At 45.8% G+C, this 18,288-nt stretch overlaps 1 protein-coding gene across 3 annotated transcripts in view; it reads right to left on the bottom strand.

Annotated features, from left to right (window-relative positions):
- Positions 1 to 2,767: 2,767 nt before the first annotated feature.
- CDH13 (cadherin 13) overlaps positions 2,768 to 18,288 on the bottom strand; it is a 1,087,951-nt gene continuing 1,072,430 nt past the window's right edge. For 2 of the 3 annotated variants that reach the window (XM_063945965.1, XM_063945967.1), the window contains one exon: positions 2,768 to 2,949. In XM_063945965.1, the coding sequence (XP_063802035.1) occupies positions 2,915 to 2,949 (35 nt within the window). In that variant the 3' untranslated portion in view covers positions 2,768 to 2,914. Of the gene's footprint in view, positions 11,399 to 18,288 lie in introns of all 3 variants that reach the window. The other variant, XM_063945966.1, reaches the window with a different exon arrangement.

Raw genomic sequence — 18,288 nt, 5'->3', positions numbered from 1 at the left:
TTCCCCACTTGTGAGATCGGGAGTGCTGCCCAAAATTTGACATTCTCCTGGACAGAGGGTAGGCAAATATGTTAACTATAAACTACAGGATATTTGTTTGATTCAGAGGTGGGTTTAATCATACATCATTGTTCCTGCGTCAGTGTGACAGGCGGCTACATGACTTCTGTGTGCTGCAGGAGGACCCTGCTCTTCCACTATCAAATATGAGTCAGTGAGGGTCACGTCTGACCTGTAAGACATACGGACTCAGTAATGCTTCTTTAGGTAGTGCAGTGTGTGTTAGTCGCTCAGTAGTGCGTGTTAGTCGCTCAGTAGTGCGTGTTAGTCGCTCAGTAGTGCGTGTTAGTCGCTCAATAGTGCGTGTTAGTCGCTCAATAGTGCGTGTTAGTCGCTCAGTAGTGCACCATCTTCTTCGTTCTTGTCAAGACATGTTGATATTGCATTTGTAATACAGGTTGTTGTTTTTTTTTAGTATTCCTCTGCAGTTTCCTCTCATATATCGTAGGTTATATTAATGCCAAAATAACGGACATAGGTAGCAAAACCTAATTAACAGTCAAGAGAAATGTGGCATCTAAAAATAATATGCCCCACTGAGATGTATAGTTTGTGCCCTGGCCAATGCATACATACGTCATGCATAAATTATCCTGGTAAATTTACTGTCCGGGCATTTGTTGCGGTGTTGCAGAGAATTTACCTCTATAAAACCGCTCGCTGTACAAATGACTGAGCCAGTTGGAAAAAAAATGGTTTTATCTGCGGATAATAAACCTTATTTAGCGTATTTATGCTGGTGAATAATGAGAATCTTCCAACAGCAGTAATTAAATCGCTAAACGGATTCAATTTGGCTACATTAATAGGAAATATGACTCTGGTTTTGTGATAACTTGAGGATTTACGATAATTGACCCCCTTTTTTCTCTGGGATGATGTGTGAAAGCCATACCAATTAAATCACAGCTTCAAGCAGAGCGCAGAACCTGGAACACAATTTCCACATTCAAGGAAATCGCAGAAAGGATTTATGTCCGTTCTGTCAGGGTCATAAAGTAGTGAATTGCTAAGCAGCTCATTATAATGAAGCTGTAACATGTTAAATAGCTGGAGTTTGCAATAAACAATGGTAAAATTACACAGCAAAATGAATTAAAGGGACACCAAATGAAGCATCGTCGCTAAATACAGGGTCACAAGTTTCTGTGGCAGGAACGTAACAAGTAAAATAGAGTTTCAGCACCAAGGACAGCGTCAACTATAGTGCTGAGACGACGGCTCAAGGCTTGGGGACATGTCACTATCCCCCACTACAAAGAGGAACGAGTATATTGCAAATGCTTTAGTGGGTCTGTACTAGGGTGGCTAATCCTGGGATCCGGATCGGCGGGATCCCGGGATTTACATCAATCCCTGGGATTTCGGGATCAGGCGGTCCTTTTGTTTTTTTAATGCCGGGCAGCGTTGAGCATCCCCTCCTTCCGGCTCACCCTGCGCAGCGTGTTGTGAAGTCAGAGGTCATGCTGCGCAGCCAGCCACCCGCCGCACGGACCTCCCCGGACTGGAGGAAGTGACCTACCCACTCTCTCAGGCACTATGGTGGTCAGTAATGTGTGCTGGGTGGGACGGGGACACAGGAAACAAACCAATCCCAGGATTGACCATTTTTCAATTTCCGATTCCCGGGATTGGCCTCCCTAGTCTGTACTCCAGGCCAACACATTTTTGGGGGGCAGTACGACGTACAGTACGGGGTGTGTAGCCACACCAGTTTGGAGGTACCTGCCCCTCCAATTCTCAGTGCCCCTACTCCATGCTGTACTGTCAAAATAGAGTTTATTTAAAAAAGAAATAAAAACTTCCAGACGGCAACACTTTAGTGACTAAGGGGGACATTTACTAAGCAGTGATAAGAGCGGAGAAATGAGCCAGTGAAGAAGTTGCCCATGGCAACCAATCAGCACTGAAGTAACATCTATAATTTGCATACTATAAAATGATACAGAGCTGATGATTGGTTGATGGGGAAATATATCCACTGGCTCACTTCTCCACACTTATCACTGCTTAGTAAATGTCCCCCTAAGGGCAGGATGGAATATGATTGAAAAAGCAACCAAAACACCCCAAAATGTGGTTTCTGAGTTTTGGCAGCTTTCCTATATATACCAAGCTACGGAATGCGATACATTCCAGAGCTTTAGTTGGCGTTACCTAATAGAAGCCTATGAGATTATTTTTGCATTCTGTCGGAGAGGGATCCAGTCTGCACCCCCACGGCTCCTGCATCCCTCTGCGCATGTGTAGACGGACTCCGGGGGCCTAATCCCAGAAGTTCCATGATCGCAAAGGATAACTCCTAATGGGAGTGCTGCCCTTTGTGATACTAATCGCATTGCTAGATACATACCGGAGAGTATTGCATTACAGAGGTGACCAGTGTCGGACTGGGGTATGAAGGGCCCACCGGGGGGATGCAGTTATAGGGGCCCATACTTAGGGGAGTGGCCATCCTACAAAAGGGGGTGTGGCCAGCCTCCGTAGAGGCTTGAAATACACAATAGTCTAGTGCAGTGTAATGCAACATATCTACCATGTATAATACAAGTGCACAGTCTGGAACCTGATCCCTAGAGGAAGGAGCGGGCCCTCAGGCAGTGGGGCCTACCGGTGGTTTCCCTGGTACCCCTGTGGGCCAGTCCGAACCTGGATGTGACGCATAGTACATCACGCCCAAAGAAACACACTCAAAGTTAGACAAAAGTAGGTAAAAGTCCAGAGTTCCTTTATTTGAGCATTTCACAAATAAATTACAAGTTTCTTTGCAACCACATCATAAATCAAAATGCTTATTTACACCTCAGGAACAGCAAGCAGCTCAGCAACTAGGGCCCGGAACCAGTGTCTCAAATCACATGTGCTCAGAAAGAAATCCAGGTTGGACGTCTGTTCTCATGGTACAGATATTGGAAAAGTAAAACAATAGCCCAAAAAGAAGAAGAAAAAAAAGCTTCAGAGAATTTACAGCGTTGCTCAGTTACATCTGGTTAAGACAAACCGTGCTTTGTACATCCCTATCTTAAACAGTGTAATAATAATATGTGTGATTTAAGTCACATTCATTAACATTTTTCATCAGCTGTTTTTGTGAGCTGGTCCAATATTCATGGAAATGCAGACTACGAATTGTTTGGGAACTTGTGGCATCACATAGGCATGAGGCACAAACTGCCTCATGCCTCAGTAATGCCACCAGGTCCTAGTGAATCCATAGTTTGAATATTGGTTCAGCTTACAAAGCGTAACCGTGATAAGGAGTCAGTTTGGTGCCCGCCATGTGTTGAAATTGTTTTAGTTCAGTTGCGTTCACCTCCTAAGCCGGCAATGCCATATCTCCAGAATAGGTGCCATTGTTTGAGGTCTGTTCCCTACGTCTCTGAGGATTGGGTCTGCACAGATAATTGCACAGCTGTTCGGGGTTAGGAAGAAACTGTGATTTCATTCATCTGATAAGGCGAGTTAATGAGGTCTCGGATTAATTGCATGAAATAGTAAACTTGTAACTTTAGGTGGCGTAAAACAGTATCATACACAGCGCCCCCTATGGGTCCATTTTGTTCTCAGTAAATATCCTTGCATAAAAAGCTGCCAGCTGGTAACATTCATTACACAAAACGTAATACTGTAAACTTGTTATTTTACTTACACTTCTATGTAGCGCAGTACATGCTACTAATCTGTTTTATCAACTATATTCTGCAAATGTGGCTAAAAGAGGCAATAATGAGATGCTAGAAAGTAGGAAATATTACCCTACGTAACACAATATCTGCACTTCTAACAAGGTACGGAAACGTTTTAGGTTTAGAGTTTCTGTAAAAGAGATGTGTACTGATAAGTGAAATGCAATATGTAAGTGGCCTGGCGGTTCAGCTGCAGCAGCAGGATGTATCTGGCAGAATCGGGGGACATGCTTGTCATGTGACTGTCACCTGGTCCAAGCCTCCCGGCCAGTTGTGTTAAATAAGGTGAATTGGGCGGTGGTATCTAGGAGGTCATTCCGAGTTGATCGCCAGCTGCCGTTGTTCGCTGCGTAGCGATCAGTGAAAAAAACAGCAAATCTGCATATGCGTATGCACCGCAATGTGCACGCGCGTCGTGGGTACGAAGTCCAATGTGGTTTTGCACTGGTTCTAGCGACGATTGCAATCGCACAGCCGAACGCAAAGGAGATTGACGGAAAGTGGGCGTTTATGGGTGTCAACTGGCCGTTTTCTGGGAGTATTTGGAAAAATGCAGGCGTGGCCGGGCGTTTGCTGGGCGGGTATCTGACGTCATTACGTGTCACTCGTCGCAGCAATCATCGCACAGGATAAGTAACTACAGGGCTGGTCTTGTTTTGCACAAAATGTGTTTGCAGGCGCTCGGCTGCACAGGCGTTCGCACTCCTGCAAAGCGAAAATACACTCCCCCGTGGGCGGCGACTATGCGTTTGCACGGCTGCTAAAAACTGCTAGCGTGCGATCAACTCGGAATGACCCCCTCTGTCTCTTTGAGGGTTCGTCATTGGGTGTTCCTCTGATCTGGTAGAAATTAAGCGTTCAGCTATAGAGTTGGTTATAATCGGGATACGGTCGGGACCCCAACAGGGATTAGGGTAAGAGAGGTGAGGGTGTAGGGGAGGGGGGAGGTTAGGGTTAGGCAGCGGGGGGGGGGGAGGTGTTTAGTGTTAGGCTGCGGGAGAGGTGGGTTAAGGTTAAAATACTTACCGCGATCCATACAGGATTTTGACATGCAGGATTTTGTACCCAACCAATTCTAGTCACATGGGCTGCTTCTAATTATAGGTGACATTTTAATGATATGCGAGATGCTCACCTTGGATGTTACTACAGCCAATGAAAAGGTGGAAAAGCATCACACGGCTAGCAGCCAGGCCCCACCCACTACCATAAATTCCAGGCAATGTGCGCATACAGTAGTGGTTGAGGATTGCGCTACGCGACCATCCATCTTCTGTGACATTCCGCCATACCTTACAGAGGAGTGCAGGAAAATCAGAGAGAGCTGCTACTGTAATTGATGGTAATGTGCACGTCTGGACATTAGGGTTAATTCATCGGAGAGCTGATATACAGAAGGAGCCACGCTCATCTATCCTTCTCTGCTGCACCTAGGCACACCAATGTTTATTAGCATAAGTATTTCATCTATTGTTCTCAGCTGCAATACAATACAGAGAGAACAGTACAGCAGGGGATTACGTCATTACAGCGGGGGATTAAGTCAGACTGCCCTGGCCAAGATAATCGTATTAAAGGGATAGATGAGCAGGGCTCCATCTGTATATATATATATATATATATATATATGGGCGTATTATGGGAGGAGGGGGCCCATAAACAGTCTCCATTTGGGACCCCTCCTGTCTATAGCTGGTAGCTAATTACTTTAAGCGTTAGTAGACTCTGACGCTGTGCCATTGCGCAGGTTTCCTAGAAGATGGCGCGATGGCCATTATCCCGGCTATCTCCCTACTGCACGCGCACAGTGATTTTGCAGCACCGCCGCTGCCAACACGGGACTCCGAAGAGGAAAGTATTTAACAAATGGGTGCGGTGTGAGCTCACTGGACCCATTATAGATACAACGCTGCACTCACAGTCGCCATGAACTCAGAGTTTTGTTCACAGCGCCATAGAGCTGTATACAGAAATAAGTAAGTAACTATGACCCTGGTCTTGTTCTACACAAAACTTTTTTAGCACAGCAGGGCTGCACAAGCGATCGCAGCCCTGCTATGCAGAAATACACTCCGCCATAGGCCGCGTCTAGTTGATCGCACGGGCAGCAAAAAGTTGCTACGTGCGATCAACTCGGAATGACCCCCCATTGTTGCTCGGGACTATGAAGCACCTTCTAGTGATTCCTATGAAGGCACCGTTGCGTTAAGTGTTATCCCCGCCAAAAGACTATGGTGGAACGGCTTTATGAGGGAAGGACACAGCAAGTGGTGAATGTGCCCTGTCCTGAGCAGCAGGAGGTGGTTACAGTCACGGAGATCACCGCTTCTTCATAATGGAAAGCAGGGCCAGCGTCGTGACCCCTATGCCGCCTCTGCGCTGAGCGCCCAGCTGCTGCGTGCATGCGTAGTCTCAGGTCACACATGCGCAGTTGGCTAGATGGGCACCGGTAAGTACCGCTGCTACGTATGTGGCGGTGTTACTGATCCTGTGGACAGCGGATGTACCACATATACAAGTGTGTCGCTCACACAAAGTGAATCTGTTTTATACGAGATAAACAAGACGCTCATTCCGATGGAGAGACTGCGGAAGAGAACGGGGGCTGCGTCAAAACAAATATTGTAAGGGACATAGGGGGACATTTACTAAGCAGTGGTAAGAGCGGAGAAGTGAGCCAGTGGAGCAGTTGCCCCATCAACCAATCAGCACTGAAGTAACATCTATAATTTGCGTACTATAGAATGATACAGAGCTGCTGATTGGGCCGCTTCTCTGCTGGCTCACTTCTCCGCCCTTATCACTGCTTAGTAAATGTCCCCCATAGTTACTAGGTTGTTACAGGTCAACTAAGCAACACAACATGTATAAGGATTTATTACTTTCCTTTCTTATACCCCAAACATCTATATTTCCGTAATTGTGACAGTGTGGGTATGCATGAAAAAAGGGGAGGTCACAATGGGGCGTGCCGTGTACCCCGGCAGCGTTTCCAACATGCTGAACTGCCCCCAAACTCCTCTCCAAAATCACCCCCCCCAATGCCACATACAACGGCCGCTGGGGCACATCACACCGGACTGGCATTTGTTAGTGAGACATGACTTCTAACCTGATCTTTAATTTGTCCAAATGTCCTGACCTGCTGGATGGCAGACTGTCCCGGAGACAGGTGGGGGGTGAGCAGAGAGTTCTGGAGAACGTCCTCACGTTAGGGCGTGTAGGAAGGAGAATATAGAGTTGTTATACGGACTACGGGCTTGATACTGAGATGGCGAAGTAACGATGTTGTACGCAGTGGAGCCATGTTTTTGCCGCTGGGCATGTGTGCAAGTAGCACTGCGTTTGTGGGAGGTAACGGGGGAGTGGTGCGTCATGTCACAGTTTGTGACCATGGTGGTCATTCTGAGTTGTTCGCTCGCTAGCAGTTTTTAGCAGCCGTGCACACGCTATGCCGCCGCCCACTGGGAGTGTATTTTAGCTTAGCAGAAGTGCGAACGAAAGGATCGCAGAGCGGCGGCAAAGTTTTTTTGTGCAGTTTTAGAGTAGTTCAAAACCTACTCAGCGCTTACGATGACTTCAGACTGTTCAGTTCCTGTTTTGACGTCATGAACACGCCCTGCGTTCGCCCTGCCACGCCTGCGTTTTTCCTGGCACACCTGCGTTTTTCCGAACACTCCCTGAAAACGGTCAGTTGACACCCAGTAACGCCCTCTTCCTGTCAATCACTCTGCAGCCAGCAGTGCGACTGAAAAGCTTCGCTAGACCTTGTGTGAAATTACATCATTCGGTGCAATCTACGACTCGTGTGCACATTGCGCCGCATACACATGCGCAGAAGTGCCGATTTTTTTGCCTCATCGCTGCACAGCGAACGAATGCAGCTAGCGATCAACTCTGAATGACCCCCCCATATGCAGTAAACATGGCTCCGGGCGTCTTACTTCTAGCGCCTTACTTCCGACAGTCATTTTACACTGCCATAAGATCCTCATTACCTATATGAGGAATGACGGGTGTGGCACCAATTTCAGGTCGTCAGTAACAGACCTCAGAGTAACTGCTTTACTTTCCAGTTCCTAATTAATAATCAGTATCTAGAACTCCTATGTCCTATTACTTACTATCCTGACACATTTACATTCCGGTAACGCTAATTAGGACACACAATTGTCCTGACGTATTGCACCCAGGGTTTGTACAGATTAAAACACTACAGTCGTTCCAAGCCTCTTGTGCCCAATGTACTATATACCTAGTATTAGACATAGGGTCTACTCCTAATTACATTGGAAATCACATCAAAAAAAATAATAATAATAATTTTCTAATTATTATTTTGCAATTATTCCTATTTTCTTTTTTTTTTAAGTTACCAAGTAAAGACTCGGCTATTTTGCAGCTTATTCTAGGTCACAAGAACACGTTTTAGGATCGGCGTGGTGCTATAATAATATAAATGTTTTTTCTGACTGTTTAACTACAAAAATAAACCTTACAGGAAACATATAACCAAGCAGGAAAAATACAATAGAAATGCATATTAAATATGTGTACAGTACAGTATCCATCTGTAACATAGCTACGTAATAATAATAATCTTGTTTTTCCTTTAAACCATTTGTCATTGAAAGATCCTTGTAGCAGAAATGGAATATATTATTACAGGATAGAACGACTGGCATAGCAACCATTCTCCGTGATCCATAGCAACCAATCAAAGATCAGGGTCATACTATGCTGCTGATACCTTCTTGGTTGCTCTGGGTTACAGCCTATTATCATTCTTTGACACCGTGTTAGTAAATAAGTCATCACGTCGTGTGTTTTAACCCTAGATACCTGTTGGAACTGTTAATTGCCCATCACTAGAACTCTTTATAAAAATTTGGTGTGAGCTTTGATGGTGTCATTTACAGGGCGTGAAAATTATATATTAATCCCATTTGTTCTCTGCTACGGACGCGCTCACGTAAAAAGAAAACTTTACCGACGCACACTTTCCAAAGACTGATAAAAATATCCTTTTTTTTTTTTTAATGTAACTTTTTTTCTCCGCGTATATAATTCTATAGACATATACCAAGGCTGATGGTGCTTTATTCATTATGATTAAGCACAAATTAGGAAAAAAAAAAAAGAAATAAAATAAAAAATACTAGCGTTTGAAGTTACTGATAGAAAACTCCCCGTGGAGACACAAAAGAGCTAAACATTCTGCAATTTCATTTGTAAGGAAATTAAATTTCACAACGTCAGTTTTGTCATCTTGCCCCGATACATTTATACATAAACCTGCTCACTTTTTGGAACGTGCATTATTTGATGTATAATTTGCATAGCTGAGAAAGCTCTAACGTGGGGATTCAGCAATAAATTAACCTGTTTGGTTGTGGGTGGGAGCTACCGCAAAGGAGGTAGGGTTTGCTGAACCAGACACCTCACCATTGGTGCACTGCGGTAGCACGGTGGTTAGCATTGCTACATCACAGCCAGGGCCCTAATGGAGTTGATTTGGTACTGTATGATCTCTCCATCTTTGCACGGGTTTCCAACCTCAATCCAAATACACACACACATATATATTGGTAGGTGTGATAAATGGACCTTAGTGTGTGTGTAAGTGGATTTAGTTGGTCATTCTGAGTTGATTGCTCGCTAGCTATTTTTTTCAGCGCTGCGAACAGATAGTTGCCGCCCATGGGGGAGTGTATTTTCGCTTTGCAAGTGTGCGATCGCATGTGCAGCCGAGCGGTACAAAAAGGTTTTGTGCAGGTTCCGTGTAGGTCTGAACTTACTCAGCCGCTGTGATCACTTCAGTCCCGAAATTGACGTCAGACAACTGCCCTGCAAATGCTTGGACACTCCTGCATTTTTCCAACCACTCCCAGAAAACGCTCAGTTGACACCCACAAACGCCTTCTTCCTGTCAATCTCCTTGCGATCGGCTGCGCGAATGGATTCTTCGTTAAATCCATCGCTCAGCAAAGATCCGCTTTGTACCCGTACGACGCGCCTGCGCATTGCGGTGCATAAGCAGTTCTGACCTGATCGCAGCGCTGCGAAAAATCCTAGCGTGCGATCAGGTCGGAATGACCCCCTTTGACTGATGTGAATGATATTCTCTACACGACCGTATGCATCATGGTGGGGACTTTATAACGTGGATAATAACCGTTCCAGGATAATTTACTGCTGTCCTTTTTTGCATCATTTCCCAGCTCAAAATCCATTTGTTGCAGGGACCCCTATTCTGATCTGTAAAATAAAAGCTGTTTACTAACATTAAAGAGAAGATGTCACCACTGTTACTACTAGGTCCTTAGGAACGTAATTAATAATCAAGGTTATAAGTGGGACTGTGGTAGTCCAGGAGAGGCCATTTATATAGTGCACTCAATCTGATTCGGCCCAACAAAGCCGGACAACTGGGGGGGCGGAGGGGGCGGCAGCCCGCCGCAGTCTCGGAGCCGTGACTGCGCAAAGTACTATATACTGTAATACACAAATAAAAGCCGCCGTGGTAATATGTTCTCTTTAACCTTGTCATTATAAAATATGTATTCGATGACTCTGTATACTATCTACAAAGCAAAGGGCGACAGACTAATGTAGCCAACTCTGGAACTGTAAGATGAGGGCGCTTCAGCCATAAAATTGCATATTATGACACAACGGCGCGCTGACCCCTGTGAGGGAATACTTTACAGACTCCAAAGCACCATAACCACTCTTTGCAGACGTTATACCCTTACGGGCAAACAGGTAGGGGTAAGGGGGGGTATAATGCATGAAATGTGTCGGCCTTGCAATCTACTGTACAACAACTTTTATAAAACACGGACCCCCCCCATTCAGACTATTTCTATAGCATTTATTTTTCTGCTGCTTTGCTGAGTAACTGATACCACGGTCGTCCGAAAAAGGACGGGGGTTAAGATACTCTAATTATATCTGACAGCCTTACAATGTGTTTAAGTGGCATCTTATTACATTTTATTTGCACCGTAGATGTATGCTTAATGTGTTATTCCGCCATCCCGGCCTCCTTGTCAAATACTGATTGGTAATCTTATTAACATGAACCCATTAAGCAATCCTTTCCTGTATTTCTCTGAAGTGTTTTGGTTCAGTGCACACAACATGCTGCCTTGAAAAACGTGTTGCTGGCAGCCACGAGGGCGTCTGGGGCGTAGGGGCGGTGGTCTGGGGTCTATTAGAATGAAGCACACGTACACACGCATCTGACAGACTGTTTTAGGTTCGGTAATCAGTACAACAGAGTAGAAATAAACGGGCGCTGTGAATGGAATCGCTGTGTTCCGCCTTCAGCACGACAAGTTCAAACAAATCTTCTCGGTGTCTTTCAGACGGGAGGAAATAGAATTCTTGTAGCGCCGGTGTCTCCAGCGAGGGTCCGTTAATACAAAGGATGCAGACTCGGAGGCTGCCGAGGACGGGCGTACCGCTTTATAGACTAATTGAGGTTGCAAATTAAACAGAAGTCTGGAGCAATTGAGGACTGGTCTTGAATGAACCGGAGACTGCAGTCTTCGCATAAACACTTTATTTTCATTTTTTTTTCTTCTCCACTCATCCTGTTGCCATGGCGATGCGGTAGCCGACGTCGACAGATCCGGGTGCTCACACACCTAAGGGAGACAAATAAACGCTGGTGGTTAAAGATGAAAAGCCGCGTTAAGCGCGTGAATGTTTCCTACAGTATGTAACAGGGATGTGCAAAGCTTTTGAGAGAGATAAAGTACGAGACAATCAGCTCCTAACTGCCATGTTATGTTACAGGCTGCGTTTGTAAAATGACAGGAGCTGATTGGCTGGTACTTTATCACCATCCACTTAATCTCTCGCCAAAGCTTAGTACATTGCGGCAGCCGCACCAAACAGCCGCCCTCTGCCAAGTCCCACGAGACTCTGCCTGCGTCAGGCATCTGTTTTTCACTGATAATATTACTTAGTCGCAACGCGATATGACGGACACACCAGGAGACTGTGCTGAGTATTGTGATATGACATTTGTATATCTGTGTGCGACTGAATCAGTGCACAAAGTGCTACAATGTAGCAGCTGCATCCTTTTCCCAATACAAGTTCTGTTCAGCTCCGTATACAGCCTCCGGCACACACAGTATACAGGTGTCATATCACATTACTCAGTGCAGTCTCCTGGTGCATCCTAGTCACATTGTGCTCCGTATACAGCCTCAGTCACACACAGTATACAGGTGTCATATCACATTACTCAGCGCAGTCTCCTGGTGCGTCCTAGTCACATTGTGCTCCGTATACAGCCTCAGTCACACACAGTATACAGGTGTCATATCACATTACTCAGTGCAGTCTCCTGGTGCGTCCTAGTCATATTGTGCTCCGTATACAGCCTCAGTCACACACAGTATACAGGTGTCATATATCACATCACTCAGCACAGTCTCCTGGTGCGTCCTAGTCACATTGTGCTCTGTATACAGCCTCAGTCACACACAGTATACAGGTGTCATATCACATTACTCAGCGCAGTCTCCTGGTGCGTCCTAGTCACATTGTGCTCCGTATACAGCCTCAGTCACACACAGTATACAGGTGTCATATTACATTACTCAGCGCAGTCTCCTGGTGCGTCCTAGTCCCATTGTGCTCCGTATACAGCCTCAGTCACACACAGTATACAGGTGTCATATTACATTACTCAGCGCAGTCTCCTGGTGCGTCCTAGTCACATTGTGCTCTGTATACAGCCTCAGTCACACACAGTATACAGGTGTCATATTACATTACTCAGCGCAGTCTCCTGGTGCGTCCTAGTCACATTGTGCTCCGTATACAGCCTCAGTCACACACAGTATACAGGTGTCATATTACATTACTCAGCGCAGTCTCCTGGTGCGTCCTAGTCACATTGTGCTCCGTATACAGCCTCAGTCACACACAGTATACAGGTGTCATACATCACATTACTCAGCGCAGTCTCCTGGCGCATCCTAGTCACATTGTGCTTTGTATACAGCCTCAGTCACACACAGTATACAGGTGTCATATATCACATTACTCAGCGCAGTCTCCTGGCGCATCCTAGTCACATTGTGCTCTGTATACAGCCTCAGTCACACACAGTATACAGATGTCATATCACATTACTCAGCGCAGTCTCCTGGTGCGTCCTAGTCACATTGTACTCCGTATACAGCCTCAGTCACACACAGTATACAGGTGTCATATATCACATTACTCAGCGCTGTCTCCTGGTGCGTCCTAGTCACATTGTGCTCCGTATACAGTCTCAGTCACACACAGTATACAGGTGTCATATATCACATTACTCAGCGCAGTCTCCTGGTGCATCCTAGTCACATTGTGCTCTGTATACAGCCTCAGTCACACACAGTATACAGGTATCATGTATCACATTACTCAGCGCAGTCTCCTGGTGCGTGCTAGTCACATTGTACTCCGTATACAGCCTCAGTCACACACAGTATACAGGTGTCATACATCAGATTACTCAGCGCAGTGTCCTGGTGCATCCTAGTCACATTGTGCTCCGTATACAGCCTCAGTCACACACAGTATACAGGTGTCATATCACATTACTCAGCACAGTCTCCTGGTGCGTCCTAGTCACATTGTGCTCTGTATACAGCCTCAGTCACACACAGTATACAGGTGTCATATCACAGTACTCAGCACAGTCTCCTGGTGCGTCCTAGTCACATTGTGCTCCGTATACAGCCACCGGCACACACAGTATACAGGAGTCATATATCACATTACTCAGCGCAGTCTCCTGGTGTGTCCTAGTCACATTGTGCTCCGTATACAGCCTCAGTCACACACAGTATACAGGTGTCATATTACATTACTCAGCGCAGTCTCCTGGTGCATCCTAGTCACATTGTGCTCCGTATACAGCCTCAGTCACACACAGTATACAGGAGTCATATATCACATTACTCAGCGCAGTCTCCTGGTGTGTCCTAGTCACATTGTGCTCCGTATACAGCCTCAGTCACACACAGTATACAGGTGTCATATTACATTACTCAGCGCAGTCTCCTGGTGCGTCCTAGTCACATTGTGCTCCGTATACAGCCTCAGTCACACACAGTATACAGGTGTCATACATCACATTACTCAGCGCAGTCTCCTGGCGCATCCTAGTCACATTGTGCTCTGTATACAGCCTCAGTCACACACAGTATACAGATGTCATATCACATTACTCAGCGCAGTCTCCTGGTGCGTCCTAGTCACATTGTACTCCGTATACAGCCTCAGTCACACACAGTATACAGGTGTCATATATCACATTACTCAGCGCAGTCTCCTGGTGCGTCCTAGTCACATTGTGCTCCGTATACAGTCTCAGTCACACACAGTATACAGGTGTCATATATCACATTACTCAGCGCAGTCTCCTGGTGCATCCTAGTCACATTGTGCTCTGTATACAGCCTCAGTCACACACAGTATACAGGTATCATGTATCACATTACTCAGCGCAGTCTCCTGGTGCGTGCTAGTCACATTGTGCTCCGTATACAGCCTCAGTCACACACAGTATACAGGTGTCATACATCAGATTACTCAGCGCAGTGTCCTGGTGCATCCTAGTCACATTGTGCTCCGTATACAGCCTCAGTCACACACAGTATACAGGTGTCATATCACATTACTCAGCACAGTCTCCTGGTGCGTCCTAGTCACATTGTGCTCTGTATACAGCCTCAGTCACACACAGTATACAGGTGTCATATCACAGTACTCAGCACAGTCTCCTGGTGCGTCCTAGTCACATTGTGCTCCGTATACAGCCACCGGCACACACAGTATACAGGAGTCATATATCACATTACTCAGCGCAGTCTCCTGGTGTGTCCTAGTCACATTGTGCTCCGTATACAGCCTCAGTCACACACAGTATACAGGTGTCATATATCACATTACTCAGCGCAGTCTCCTGGCGCATCCTAGTCACATTGTGCTCTGTATACAGCCTCAGTCACACACAGTATACAGGTGTCATATCACATTACTCAGCGCAGTCTCCTGGTGCATCCTAGTCACATTGTGCTCCGTATACAGCCTCAGTCACACACAGTATACAGATGTCATATCACATTACTCAGCGCAGTCTCCTGGTGTGTCCTAGTCACATTGTACTCCGTATACAGCCTCAGTCACACACAGTATACAGGTGTCATATATCACATTACTCAGCGCAGTCTCCTGGTGTGTCCTAGTCACATTGTGCTCTGTATACAGCCTCAGTCACACACAGTATACAGGTGTCATATATCACATTACTCAGCGCAGTCTCCTGGTGCGTGCTAGTCACATTGTGCTCCGTATATAGCCTCAGTCACACACAGTATACAGGTGTCATATATCACATTACTCAGCGCAGTCTCCTGGTGCATCCTAGTCACATTGTGCTCCGTATACAGCCTCAGTCACACACAGTATACAGATGTCATATCACATTGCTCAGCGCAGTCTCCTGGTGCGTCCTAGTCACATTGTACTCCGTATACAGCCTCAGTCACACACAGTATACAGGTGTCATATATCACATTACTCAGCGCAGTCTCCTGGTGCGTGCTAGTCACATTGTGCTCCGTATACTGCCTCAGTCACACACAGTATAGAGGTGTCATATATCACATTACTCAGCGCAGTCTCCTGGTGCATCCTAGTCACATTGTGCTCCGTATATAGCCTCAGTCACACACAGTATACAGGTGTCATATATCACATTACTCAGCGCAGTCTCCTGCTGCGTTCTAGTCACATTGTGCTCTGTATACAGCCTCAGTCACACACTGTATACAGGTGTCATATATCACACTACTCAGCGCAGTCTCCTGGTGCGTCCTAGTCACATTGTGCTCCGTATACAGCCTCAGTCACACACAGTATACAGGTGTCATATATCACATTACTCAGTGTACTCTCCTGGTGCGTCCTAGTCACATTGTGCTCCATATACAGCCTCAGTTACACACAGTATACAGGTGTCATATCACATTACTCAGCGCAGTCTCCTGGTGCGTCCTAGTCACATTGTGCTCCGTATACAGCCTCAGTCACACACAGTATACAGGTGTCACATATCACATTACTCAGCGCAGTCGCCTGGTGCGTCCTAGTCACATTGTGCTCTGTATATAGCCTCAGTCACACACAGTATACAGGTGTCATATATCACATTACTCGGCGCAGTCTCCTGGTGCGTCCTAGTCACATTGTGCTCCGTATACAGCCTCAGTCACACACAGTATACAGGGATCATATATCACATTACTTAGCACAGTCTCCTGGTGCGTCCTAGTCACATTGTGCTCCGTATACAGCCTCAGTCACACACAGTATACAGGTGTCATATCACATTACTCAGCGCAGTCTCCTGGTGCGTCCTAGTCACATTGTATTCCGTATACAGCCTCAGTCACACATAGTATACAGGTGTCATATATCACATTACTCAGCGCAGTCTCCTGGTGCATGCTAGCCACATTGCTTTGTGACTAAAATGCATTTCGGCAAGAAATAACGCCCGACGCTAGCAAAGCTGCAGGGGACCTGGCGGCTTGCTCCCATCAGCCATCTCGCGCTACGCGGCGTACTGAGGCTGGATGTATGAGGGTGCATCTGCATGAGAGGAGATATATTACAGTTTAAATACTGTATATACTGTACATTGCCAAAAAAAAACAACAAACTAGAATATATACAGTACAGTATACAAGCTTTGGGATTGGTCTTGATGGTTCTAAGCTTCGGGGGGAAAATTAATGAGGATCTGAAACTGCGCTTAGATCCCTCTGACCTAAACATACCAATTAGCCGGGGAAAAGTAATATTAGTAGTAAAAGACAGACAACACGGCACACACTGTCCGTATAACATGCCGCGTCTGTCTTGTTCAGTAACCTGTGTGTGACGTGATCTCTCCCTCATGTGATCATCGTCATACTGGAAATGCAGGATGCGTCGGTGCAGGATAGAAGCATCAATGTGCATTATATCAAGGATGCGCTGCCTCTGACATGAAACCTCTTAGCGCCGTGTCTGGGGAACATCGTGAGCGCAGCGGGGGGCCTGTTTTTCAAGTACATTAGGCAAGCAGAAAAAAAACAATTCTATTGATTCCATAACATTCTTAGCTGGTGCAGGGTTTGATGGAAGAAGGGAAAGCACTTGTCATCAGATAACGATCTGTACCGTTATAACCGCACAGCTCTCCGGCTAGGAAAACCGGGGGTGGGGGAGGTGGAGGTGAAGGTTGTTTTACGACAGCACTTTTCTCGTTTGGAGCACAGCGTCTCATGCTAGGGGGCATATTATCCAGATTTGCACAGTGCAATAGGCTCTCATGTCGCTCACGGGGATATGGGTGATGGGATTAAGCGGCAAAGCATTTTTGATGGTTCTGATCCTCATTGTGATGTCATGACTACATGTTCGTCAGGAGAGGGTGAAATATCGCCCTGTACGTAATACAATTTATTTATAAATAGTGCATTCTGATAATGTTGCGCTTATAATTGGTGAGTTTTGATGTCATCACTGCAGTGCACGTGACACAGTACTGGGGGCGGCATCTGTAAAACATTTTCCACTTCACCCACTTGTGTGAACCGTACTTATATAAATTACCATTTTCCCAGCCACTATTATACTGTATAATGGTACTTTTGGAAGCGGCACTGTATTTATTTAATTTTATTTTTCTCCCTGGATGGCAGTAGTCAACAAGCGCATTACTAGCCCCTGAAGTGCGTTCTGCACCACTCGCCGATGTGTCGGTACTTGGAAATAATTGCTAAGTGGCAAAGTGCACAACATATTTAGGAAAAATTAGACTTTCTCTGCAAAGTGCCAATTCAGATGTTTGAACTGTCTGCGTAAAAGCTCTGCACGGTGACACTGCTGTGTTAGTTTTATAATAATGAGTAATGAATTAATATCTGTAACGGCTAAGCCTGCCTTTTCCTCCAGCGGGGCGTAGTGTAAGAGTGTCTGTGCAGAGTCCTTACGGGATCTCCTGCAAACACACCTTCAGCACGTGGTACAAACAGCTCCAGTTACTGAGAAACGGATTGCTAGTATGTTCTGTACAGATTGCTTGCTCTGCTCTGGCAGAGCAAGCAACTTATATATATATATATATATATATATATATACATACACACACCAGACTGATATATGCTACAGTTATAGACTATGCTAGCACACACTACCCAAAGTTTAGCATCACTTTCCGACGCGTATCGTGGCAATTTGGAATGATTTCTTCTGGGCTATTAATATGCCAGGACACTGGCTTTGATAAGAGCATGTCCCAGTGAAGGCTAAAAAGTAGTCATCGCTAAGGCAATATTTAGGGGGATCATTCCGAGTTGATCGCTAGCTGCCGATTTTCGCAGCACAGTGATCAAGTAAAAAAATGTCAAAACTGCGCATGCGTATGCACCACAATGCGCAGGCACACCGTACGGGTACAAAGAGGATCGGTGCTGGGCGA

This window comes from Pseudophryne corroboree, chromosome 11 (genome assembly GCF_028390025.1).
Source record: "Pseudophryne corroboree isolate aPseCor3 chromosome 11, aPseCor3.hap2, whole genome shotgun sequence".
Taxonomy (NCBI): domain Eukaryota; kingdom Metazoa; phylum Chordata; class Amphibia; order Anura; family Myobatrachidae; genus Pseudophryne; species Pseudophryne corroboree.
This window is presented reverse-complemented; position numbering and strand designations above follow the sequence as displayed.